This window comes from Pygocentrus nattereri, chromosome 13 (assembly GCF_015220715.1).
Source record: "Pygocentrus nattereri isolate fPygNat1 chromosome 13, fPygNat1.pri, whole genome shotgun sequence".
Lineage (NCBI taxonomy): Eukaryota > Metazoa > Chordata > Actinopteri > Characiformes > Serrasalmidae > Pygocentrus > Pygocentrus nattereri.
The window spans coordinates 16,579,710-16,591,493 of NC_051223.1; the positions used below are offsets into that span (position 1 = coordinate 16,579,710).

At 42.0% G+C, this 11,784-nt stretch overlaps 2 protein-coding genes and 1 non-coding gene across 3 annotated transcripts; 2 read left to right on the forward strand and 1 right to left on the reverse strand.

Annotated features, from left to right (window-relative positions):
- Positions 1–2,346: 2,346 nt before the first annotated feature.
- Positions 2,347–7,539, reverse strand: LOC108424881 (RNA-binding protein with serine-rich domain 1-like). Its single transcript, XM_017693158.2, has 7 exons — positions 7,389–7,539; positions 5,403–5,552; positions 5,049–5,225; positions 3,821–3,923; positions 3,558–3,711; positions 3,326–3,467; positions 2,347–3,005 (listed from the first exon to the last, which is right to left on the reverse strand). Coding segments are annotated over exons 1-7 (834 nt in total). The 5' UTR covers positions 7,391–7,539; the 3' UTR covers positions 2,347–2,899.
- A 230-nt stretch (positions 7,540–7,769) lies between these two features.
- Positions 7,770–7,851, forward strand: trnal-aag. Its single transcript has one exon. It is a non-coding gene; the product is annotated as a tRNA-Leu (tRNA).
- A 209-nt stretch (positions 7,852–8,060) lies between these two features.
- On the forward strand, positions 8,061–9,966 carry LOC108424844 (solute carrier family 2, facilitated glucose transporter member 11). Its single transcript, XM_037544207.1, has one exon. It carries the CDS (start codon positions 8,250–8,252, stop codon positions 9,780–9,782), a length of 1,533 nt encoding a protein of 510 aa, XP_037400104.1. The 5' UTR covers positions 8,061–8,249; the 3' UTR covers positions 9,783–9,966.
- Positions 9,967–11,784: the final 1,818 nt, after the last annotated feature.

An 11,784-nucleotide genomic window follows, 5' to 3' on the forward strand; every position in this document is an offset into this window, starting at 1 on the left:
TCCTTGTGTGATGTGTTTGTGTAGTGCATGCTGGGTATCATAATGAAAAAACACTGAAGGATGAAAACATAAAAAATGTGTAAATTCTGCCAAATGAATGAGGCTGAGGGATTTAATGCTGCGCAACAGAACGTTACATAAAATGACAGCAGTAACTGCTAGTTTTAGGCCAGAATACATATTTAAGCCAGAAAGAAAGGCAGAAAAGTTGCCTCTCACAGGCTTCTGCAGGACATAAAATGACAGCAGACTTACTTCTAGAAACTGTGCCAACAACAGTTGCACATAAACTTGACTAAAAACCAAAGCTAGTGCATAGTGAATGAAAGAAATTAAGCTAATAGTGAAGCTAAAATGTCAAGTTAATGATAAAGTACTACATATAATGCACGTAATAACCTGTTGAACTGGTTTTATACTTTTTGTCAAAGACTAACTGCACTGAAAGTTGTTCTGTAACCTGTGGTTGTCCTAAAGTGCTGTGCATTGCTTGAGAAGGATGCATTTTACAAATTGCACCAACACTGTTTTAAAACACTGAAAACTGGAATGCCTTTAATTATAACAGTTTCCTTTAACATACTTATACAGTGAAGGAAATAAGTATTTGATCCCCCACTGACTTTAAAAGTTTTAATACAAAAAAAAAAAAGTCTCATAATTTTATGCCAGCTTTATTTTAACGGTGACACATAGAATATCAAAAGAAAAACAGAAAAAATGACATGAAATGAGAAATAAAAATTCATTTGAATTTCATTAAAGGAAATAAGTATTTGACCCCCTAGTAAAACATCATTTAATACTTGGTGGCAAAACCCTTGTTGGCAAGCATAGCAGTCAGTAGTTTTTTTTATAAGGTTTGCACACACTTCAGGAGTAATTTTGGCCCACTCCTCTCTCCAGATCATCTCTAAATCCTTAAGGTTTTTAGGCATGCATTTGGAAACGCGAAGCTTCAGCTCTCTCCATAGATTTTCTAAGGGATTGAGGTCAGGAGACTGGCTAGGCCATTCCATGACCTTGATATGCTTCTTATGGAGCCACTCCTTTGTTTCCTTAGCTGTATGTTTTGGGTCGTTGTCGTGCTGGAAGACCCATCCATGACCCATTTTCAGTGCCCTGGCGGAGGCAAGGAGGTTGTCACCCAGGATTTTGCGATACATGGCCCTGTTCATCTTCCCGTTGATGCGGTGAAGTTGGCCTGTGCCCTTAGAAGAAAAACACCCTCAAACATAATAATTTCACCACCATACTTGATGGTGGGGATGGTGTTCTTAGGGTCATATTCTGTATTTTTCTTCCTCCAAACACGTTGAGTTGAGGCCAAAGAGCTTAATTCTGGTCTCATCTGACCACAGCACCTTCTCACAGTCTCTCTCAGAGTCATTAATATGTTCATTGGCAAACTTGAGGCGGGCCTGGACGTGAACCTTCTTGAGCAGAGGAACCTTGCGTGCACTGCAGGATTTTAAACCATTACGTCTCAATGTATTACCAATGTTTTTTTTTTGGAGACTGTGGTCCCAGGTGCCATGAGATCATTAACCAGCTCCTCCCATGTAGTTCTTGGCTTATTTTTAACCTTTCTCAATGAGACTCCACAAGGTGATATCTTGCATGGAGCTCCAGGCCGAGGTCGATTGACAGTAATGTTGTACTTCTTCCACTTCTGAATAATTGCACCAACAGTTGTCACCTTCTCATCCAGCTTCTTACTTATGGCTTTGTAGCCCCTTCCAGCCTTGTGTAGGTCAACAATTTTGTCCCTGACATCTTTAGACAGCTCTTTAATCTTGCCCATGGCGGAGATGTTGGAGTGTCTCTGAGTCTGTTGGCAGGTAGCCTTTTATACAGGTGACAATTTGGGACAGGTGTCTCTCATGCAGGTAACGACTTCACTGAGATTATTGTGTGTCAGTGGTCTGTGGGAGCCAACATTAGTCATGGTTTTTAGGGGATCAATTACTTACTTCCCTCAATGAAATGCAAATTATTTTTTATTTAAATATTATTTAATTTTCTAGATTTTCTTTTTGATATTCCATCTCTCACTGTTAAAATGAAGCTACCATAAAATCATAGACTGTTTAATTACTTGTCAGAGTACAAACTTTCAAAATCAGTGGGGGATCAAATACTTATTTCCTCCACTGTATATACCATTCACTGGGCTCTTTTACAGGGACATACAAGATGGGGACAACACAGTGGATCTGTGGAATTGTTGTGCCTTCTTTATGAACCTGGCTCATGTTTGTGAGGTATTTGCTCTGGACGAAGCCAGAATAACATCCTGGACAAACTGTTTGCCTGCATGGTAGCAGACTGTGAAAAGTCAAACGGTGACGCACAGTTTTTGCTTTTTATTTGGTCCAATATGCAGATAATTCAACTTTTTGGATCACAGGAGGCAGTTTATAAACCACATTTTTGCCTTTTCTACTTAATTTCTACTCATTTAATTGAATATTATTGAAAGAAGCACAAACATGAAAACACATACGTATAATGTATTCAAAATCATACGCATCTCTGGGCATTTTATGCCCTGATCAGACTCAATCACTTGCACGACTATGATATCAGCAGCCTTGGGTATCAAAAATTTCCAAAGATAGGAACAGTCACTGAGTACAGGTCAGGTACAGTGTATATGGCTGTGGCTTATGTAAAATAATGCTGGAATGAAAACCTAACAGTCACCCAGTATTTACATTACACAGGTAGCCATAACATTTTAAATAACATGTAGTTTAAACATATACCAGAAGGTTGCAAACATCAGCAGGCTGTAATATTCACAAACAAACACGACTCAGAATGAGAAGACTTCACATTTGAAATGGTGCAGAGAAGCTGAATAGGAGGAGAGGAGATGGGAGCGACATGCTGCCCTCTACCGTGAGGAGTTGGAGCTGGAGCGAGAGCGGTGGCGACGTCGTCCTGGTGACCGGGATCGGGATCTACGGCGGGGCGGAGAGCGTCTCCGTGGAGACCGTGACCTACGCAACATGTTTTGGAACACAACAGAACAAGTGTGTGATTAAGTAACATACAGTGGAGCCACAAACACTTTTATTTTAGTAATAAAATGGAAACAAAGACCTCAAATCATCTCTTTATTAATACATACATTATTCTGTTTCTTTTGTACTCAGACTTTTTAGCCAGCTAGACTGCGTGGCTCACACTACCTGTTAAATGAATATAAAGCTGAACTTCTTTTGGTTTAAAAACTGAAGGTGATTTTTGCACATGCAAAATCTACTTGCACTAATTTCAACCCATAGTACTGGTATATTAGATGTTCTGCCTTGCCAACCTGCGCCTCATGCGAGGTGGAGTCCGTCGCCACATGGGTGGTGGAGGTGGCATCCTGCGTGGGGGGGTGAGTCTGCGGGGGGCAGGGCGCACCCTGGGGGTCAGGACAGCTGTGGCAGTAATCTCCTGGCCATCGATTTGACCTGTGAACACCACACAATCACAATAATCTGAAGAACTACAACACCTGTAGTATCCATCAAGAAATGTAAAGAATTCTGATGTCAACCAACCTCCATCCATGTGTCTGAGTGCCTTTTCTGCCTCATCTGCAGTTTCAAACTCCACATAGGCATAGCCCTTGGAGAGATGAGGGTGTAGTCTGTCCATTGGCATGTCAATCATCTTGATTTTTCCATAGGTTGAGAAGATCTCTTGGATGTGTTCCTTCATAAGGAATATGAATAAATAAGCTCCAGCACTGATATCTCAAAGACCAAAAACCAACAAATTGTTCAACATCACGTGGCCCTCACAAGGTGAGCTCGAGACTCACTTTAATGACGTTTCTGGTCAGACGGCCCAAGTAAACCTTAGTAGGACGTGGACTTGGGCTTCTTCTGCGGCGCTCCTTGTCATCCTTCTTAACTGATTTGGATCTATTAAAGAGTCACAGTTTCAGAGTCTGTCTTAAATGCTAAGAAGGCAGCTAAAGTGGAATACAAAATAACAAGAAAAAAGGGAGACTTTGTCTGATAACTCTGTCGACTCTGGAGATGAATCTCATTCTTTTACTGCTTCATCTGGATCAAAGCTAATTTCATCTATCCGTTTCATATATTTGGATATGTCCTCGTGTTTTTCAGCATTGGACATTTATGATATTGCTTCTTTGTGATCAAAGCTTTAATCAGATCAACCCCAACTTGCTCACTAACTCACAGCACACCACCACTGGATTCTGTAGCAGTGGACACATGTCCTCTGAGGTGATGAATCACACTTCACTATCTGGCAGTCTGATATATGAATCTGGGTTTGGTGGATGTCAGGAGAATACTACCTACTGGAATGCATAGTGTCAACAGTAAAGTTTGAAGGAAGAGGGATAATGGTCAGGGGCTGTATTAGTTCCAGTGAAGGGTTATGTTAAAACACACACACACACACACACACACACATACACAATCACAGGGGGGTGCTAGAGCCTATCCCAGCAGTCACCGGGCAAAAGGCAGGATACACTCTGGACAGGTTACCAGTCCATCACGGCACAGACATACACATTCACACACACCTAGAGGCAATTTAGCATGTCTGCAATTTGGCCTGACTGCATGTCTTTGGACTGTAGGAGGAAACCCATGCAGATATGAGAAGAACTTGCAAACTCCACACAGAAAGTTACCCTGGTCACCTGGCCAGGAATCAAACCCAGGCCCTTCTTGCTGTGGGGCAAGCCACTTACCGTGGGGCTACCCAGTGCAATGTTATGTTATGTTATACAGTTCTATAACTTAAAAATTGCTTAGTTTACATTGTAGTCCATGTAGTTACTGAATAATAAGCCTTACTATGTCATGAGCCTGTGATTTTAAGGAGATAATTGGTAGAAACTGTTACCTCTGTTTGGATGCATGAGTGATTATTTGCATAATATTGCCACTTTGTAAATTATCGCAATGTCTGATCATTTCAATTATCATGCCAAGGCTTTTTCACAGCTGTACATTTTGTACAATAGTGTGGGTAGAACTTCTGTGTTTGGACAGTCAATGTCATACTTGGAGCGGGAGTGTCGTCGGTTGTCATGGCGGCGACGGCTAGGGCTGGGAGAGCCAGATGAGCTTGAGGAACTGGAAGAGCGAGAGCTGGAAGAGCCAGAGCGACTGGAAGCAGAGGATGAACTGGAGCCACTCGATGAGCCAGAACTAGATGCCGAGCTGCTGCTGGAGCTGGAGCTACAAACAAACCAACAGGAGAAGAACAATTGAAGAATTACTGCCCACAGTGCATTAACAAGAGGAAACAAGAGCAGTTGCTTTATGGCAGTATAAAATGGTATTAACAGTGTTTAAACTACTGCCATACAGAATTGTACACTCTAAATGGCCAAAATATGAAAACATATAACCAACCTACTGCTGCCACTAGAAGCGCTTCGGCGTTTGCGGGCCTTCTCCCGGCCCCTTTCCTTTTCAGCATTCTCCTTTGTGCCTGCTTTGTCCTTCCCTCGTTCTTTGGGCTTATCATCAGAGCGGTCCTTCCTCTTAGTTGGAGACGGAGCCCTAAAAAGAGGAAAAGAAGAAAATGAAAGATACTTCGATGCTATTAAAAGGATCTGTTTTAATTATATAGGTAAGGTCAAGTAACACTCATGTCTCAAGTACGATCACCATCATCTCAATTTGTCCTTTTGTGGCATAAAGGTGACAACTAGGAAACAACATGTCTCAGTCTTATTCCATCTGGCACCAATGGAGACTTATGTCATCTTGTGTCAATTTGTTGTGAATATGTCAATACTTGAGTATGTTAATTAAATCATATTCAGGTTTGCTTTTGTGTATGACCCCTCATCCATCAGATCTGTTTCCAAAATATATGGGCATGGTTTTCCAGGCACAGCTTTCATTCAAAACAATGTGATCATATTGTAGTCCAAGAGGAGCCAAATCCATGTCTAGAAAATTGCCCTATAGTCAGTGCATTTAGAGCACCCAACAAAGAAAATTCAGATTTACACTAAGTCATGGGTCGTTGTTTATTTATAGCCTAAGGCAGTGAATCGCAACTTAAGTTCACCTGTACTGCCTGCCTTTATACTTTCCTGATGTGGCATACCTGCTGTAATGATTTTGGAATGGTTTGAGAGAAACACATTGACTGAATCATTTGCAGTGGTGTTGATAAGAACTCCACCTCCAAATGCCTCTAAAAGCTAAATCACATAAAGGTTTTACAGGAAAACTGTTGTGAATTTGGTGCATTTTTAAGATCTATTCCTAGCAGAGGGGTACCTGCCAAGTGTTGTGAGGCAAACTGGTCCCCAAAGAAAACTTACATTTCAAGATGTAGCACTATTTTACCATAATCATCATTACATATAAAAACTCAGAACATACATATAGGTTCACTTGTAGGTTTGGAGAGTAAATAAAATGAAATAAAAGACACCATCAGTCCTGATTCCTATCACCAGCAATGCAGGAATAAACACTCTGAAGGACTGTTTACATCTCTGCAATTGAATTACACAGCAATTTTGAACCATAGGCGGAATAGGTGGAATTCCCCTTTTAACAGAAAATATCATTCTATGTCACGGGTTCTCGGGTCTCTCACTACAGTACCCAGAATACATTACGTCAACACGTTATATAACCATTGGGAATGTTCCCCACAGCCATAAACAAACTCTGACTTGCAGAGTGAGTGATGTAGAGATAATAAATACGTGTGATATTCGGATTCATAGCATTACCATAGAAAAAAACACTTAAACCACCAGTTGAACCGACTGAAAATCTTGCTAGACACAAGCTAATGGAGCAGGATATAGGAGGCGAGTAAGCAGGTACACAGCAGATGTACTGTTTTTAAAATTGGACTGTCCCTTTAAGAATAACTTGATTGATACCTATAATATGACTGATGTGCAGGACTGGAGTCGAGACACACACACACACACACACACACACACACACACACACACAGACAGACAGACACACACACACACACACACACACACACACACAGTCAGACACACAAAGGACTAACTGATAGTTAATCACTGGCTCACTTTTAACTACCATTAATAAACTTAACCGCTGCAGAAATATTAGGTTAAATATTTAACGACACACAAAAGCCAGGCGCGCTGAACTGAGCGCGGTCGGGCCGCGGCTGCAGGATTATGTCGGTATAACGGCAGAAACGGACGGAGCGTCATCATCGCCCCTCAGTGACAGTCAGAGCGGACGGACAGAGAGACGAGAGCCGCTCAGTGTCTTCGAAAACACCACCACCGCGAAGCCCTGAGCACGGAGACGCAATCTTGTGCGTATTTAATTCTTGAACACTAACACGTCCCGAAAGATTAGAAGACATTTCACAGAACTCACATCTCTATCCACTGATTTTCGCTCGTCGCGCTTTACATGACGCGTCACCACACGCACATCTGAATCACGTCATCTCGGCGCCTTTTTCAAAACATGATGAGTTTTATTCGTGGATTCGCTGCGTTGATAGTATTGCCTCCTTTTTAAATGCTCGGTAACATTAAATAACTAACGAATATTATATCTGAGTACATCTGAAATCTAATTACGCCTATTTTAGCCGTAAACTACTGCAATATCTACGGTGTTTCACCGTTAAAATTCCATTTCATTAACGCTTCAACTTAATTCGATGGAGTAACTTCTCTGTATGGAGAAGTTGAGGGCATCCTTTTTCGGCATGTTTTGGCAGTTGATGACATCAAACGATCCCGTTTTCGAGGTAGCGTGGCCGAGCGGTCTAAGGCGCTGGATTAAGGCTCCAGTCTCTTCGGGGGCGTGGGTTCGAATCCCACCGCTGCCAACATGTTTTATAAGTTAGGCGTAACCTAAAGTTATGGACGTTACATGACATAATGAGAGGGTGACTACAAACGGAAGACTCTGTTTAACATTAACATTTCTGCTCGCTAAAGAGAGATTTACAATGTTTTACACCCGCATTCTGCGCTATGACAAGGCTCTTATTTTGAAAACACAGTCCAGGGACCTTTCGGACACACACGTTTGTGTTTGGCTTCACCACACTTCGCAGTGGTGGGAGAAGCGTGTGAGCTGACGAGCCGCCGGTCTTTTCCCTCAGTCGTTCTGATTTAGAGGTCGGGCGCCTTCATCGTTATGTTTCAGCATGACACACATTTTTATATGTAGTCAACTGCTTTCTTCGCTAGTTGCACTGAGAGGTGTATTTCATTGTTAAAGATGAGTAGAAGTACCGAGGACAGAAAGGGCTGCTCTTTAACTCTTGCACTGACTGTATGCTCTGCTGCTGTTGGAGGGACTCTTCAGTATGGCTACAACCTCGCCATCATCAATGCTCCTACAGTCTATGTTCAGAGGTTCATCAATGAGACGTGTGTGGAGAGGTGGGGTACACCGCTGGAGTCCAACCAGGTGGTCTTGATATGGACCCTCATAGTTTCTGCGTTCTCCCTTGGCGGACTGGCGGGATCGCTGCTGGCTGGCCCGATGGCTATTCAATTCGGACGGAAGCAAACCCTGCTGCTGAATAACTGTTTCCTTCTGATCAGTGCCATCATGGCCCTGAGCAGCCGCTCAGCCAGATCCTTCGAGATGATCATCCCTGCTCGGCTGCTCGTTGGGGTTAATGCAGGGGTCAGTATGAACGTCCAGCCTATGTATTTTGGAGAGAGTGCTCCTAAGGCATTGAGGGGTGCGGTTGCCTTTTCTTCTGCTGTTTTCACTGCAATGGGAATTCTTCTGGGCCAGGTGACCGGCCTGACTCAAGTCTTAGGCAGTGATGACCTTTGGCCTTATCTTCTAGCCAGCAATGCTGTTCCTGGCCTTTTACAGCTGCTCACTCTGCCTTGGTTTCCGGAAAGTCCTCGTTATCTGCTCATCGACAAAGGGGACAGGGACGCGTGCAGTCATGCACTTACCCGCTTGAGGGGCTGTGATGTTTCTGATGCTGAGATGGAGGAGATCTTGGAAGAGCAGAAAGCAGCTGGAGCAACTCGTGCCAAATCACTAAGGGAGCTACTGACCAACCAAAGCCTTCGCCGACAACTGTGCATCGTCATGGCAGCCAGTAGTGCCATGATGCTCTGTGGTAACGACTCCATCTACTTTTTTGCTTCGTACATCTTTCAGGAAGCTGGAATTCCAACGGATAAGATCCAGTATGCTACCATTGGCACAGGCGCTTGTGAATTTATCGCGTCCATAGTGTCTAACTTGTTGATCGAAAGACTGGGTCGCCGCTTGCTTCTCATTGCTGGTTATGTTCTCATGGCTGGCTGGGCTGTGGTCTTCACCGTGGCTCTCTCTCTGCAGGGCAAAGTGGCTGGCATGCCTTACCTGAGCATGGTATGCATTTTTGCTTACATTCTCAGCTTTGGCTTGGGTCCTGCAGGAGTGACCGGGATACTGCCCACCGAACTCTTCGACCAGATGGCACGACCTGCAGCTTACATGATGGCCGGCTCCATGATGTGGATCAACCTTTTCCTGGTGGGAATGATGTTTCCTTTTATAGTCAATGGTTTGGGACAGTTCTGCTTCATTCCCTTCTGTGGGGTCTGTGTGCTCTCAGCCATCTTCATTGGTTTTGCTCTGCCCGAGACCAAAGGAAAGACTATGGCTCAAATCAGTGAAGAGTTTGACAAACGCAACATAAAAGGGTTAACTAGTGCAACACAGAATCATTTACCACTTCAGGAGAACCAACACATCAATGATCTGTCTTCAGAGCATCTAGAGGCCGAGAAGATTTGACCAAAGGGATAACAATGTGTGTTGCTCTTGTATCCAGCACTTACTTATCTGGCATTGAGATATATCACCACCTCGTGTCTCTGAAATAATAACTTCATGGTTGATGGAAAAAAAAAACATCTTGCCTTTAACGTATGTTAATGTAACAAGTTTTGGACCATTTCTTCTTGGTTCATTCAGCATTAAACATTTACACATTTTATTATTTAGGCAGCACTATTTAAGTTCTTTTTGTTAAAGCTGAAAGAAGTAGCACTACTCAGTGAAGATAAAAAACATGCTTGAATATGGTGTGAATGCACTGCTGTAAGTTGCCTGTAAAGCCTGAAATAGTCATTTAAAAGTCAGAGGTGTTGGGTCAGATTTCATGGGAGAATTATGGAAAGTCTTTATGTATTATCATCACACAGACAAAAGGAAAGTTTGGCTTGGTGTTTAGTTCTCATAGTGTTCTTACAGAATGTTTTTCTGCTTGTTGCATGTAATTACACATTTCCACCAGAGAGTTCTCTAAACACCCAAGTGTTACATAGTGCAGCTTAAAAAACAACAAGTGGAAAAGGAAAAAATGAAGTTACGAGTTTTTGATAGGGCAGTGCTCTAAGAATTCATAAGTCTGGGTTGTATTGTTAGGGACACTTTTTTTTGGAAACCACATGTTTAAATGTTTAAATTTGAATTTTCTAAGTTCCTCCAGGCAGTTTGGATGGGCATGAAGAACTTAACACACCAAACATTTGACCAGTCGACTACATTTAAGACGAGGGGCAACCTGTATATATTTAATGTTTTAATGAACACTTCCCTTACGATTCTGAAATATATGACCTAATTTAAGTAAATTAAGTGATACTTTTTTAATCCCACAAACAGGGAAATTCCACCTCTGCATTTAACCCATCCGTGAAGTGAAACACCACATACACACTAGTGAATACACACACACTAGGGGGCAGTGAGAACACTTGCCCGGAGTGGTGGGCAGCCCTATCCACGGCACCTGGGGAGCAATTAGGGGGTTAGGTGTCTTGCTCAAGGACACTTCAGTCATGGACTGTCGGCACTGGGGATCGTACTGGCAACCTTCTGGTCACATGGCCCAAAATATAGCTGTGCACGCCCTGCTAGAGGTCAATTGACTGTGTGCAATCAGCCTGCCCATGTGTCTTTGGGATTGTGGGAGGAAACCAGAGAGTAAATGCACTTTTGCTGCAGTAAAAAGGGAATTATATTTTTGAATACAAAAGTCTGAACATTCTTGGTCAAGTGACATGCTTAATAAGTTAAACCATAAGTGACTAAGCTAAACCATCCTCTACAGGGGACAGTCTTGCAACTCACACCATTTTGCACAATTTATGTTTATTGGCTGAGTTTAACATACTGGGAAAAAAACTGCCTTAACCTTTGCCCAGGCCACATTTTATCTTATATATTTCCCTAATATGTTAAATTCAGCATATAAACAGTAATTGTGTATTAAAATGTGCATGTACATGTATTAATTGTAGTATTAAAAATGATTTAGGCTCACTTGTAAAAGATATTTTTAATCTCAGTGTGATTGCCCTGCTTAAATAAAGGTAAAATAAAATAAAAAGTTAAGTTAAGAACACATGTAATTTGATCAGGGGCGCCCACACTTCTGTATTATGCTGTTTATCCTGACACATCATTTCAAATATTCATGTGACTTTGCTGCTACAACTGATATGTAGAATGGTACACATTAAGTAGTTACAGTGACGGTATGCTATATGGTGGTCTGCTAAACTTGGCTTCCTGTGTTTGGAATGTTTTTTTGTAAATGTAAACTTGTAAGCTGGAAAAAACTTGAACCAAATGTGTGTTAAAAGATTTATTTAAGATACTATATGCATATTTGCAGTGCCCTTAAACTTAGCTTATTGCACTTAGTCATTGAGGCACTACAGGTTATTTATTGTAAAAATAAACTTCATTATTTTTTTCCAAAAAAAACTGTGTAATAGTAACTACTATC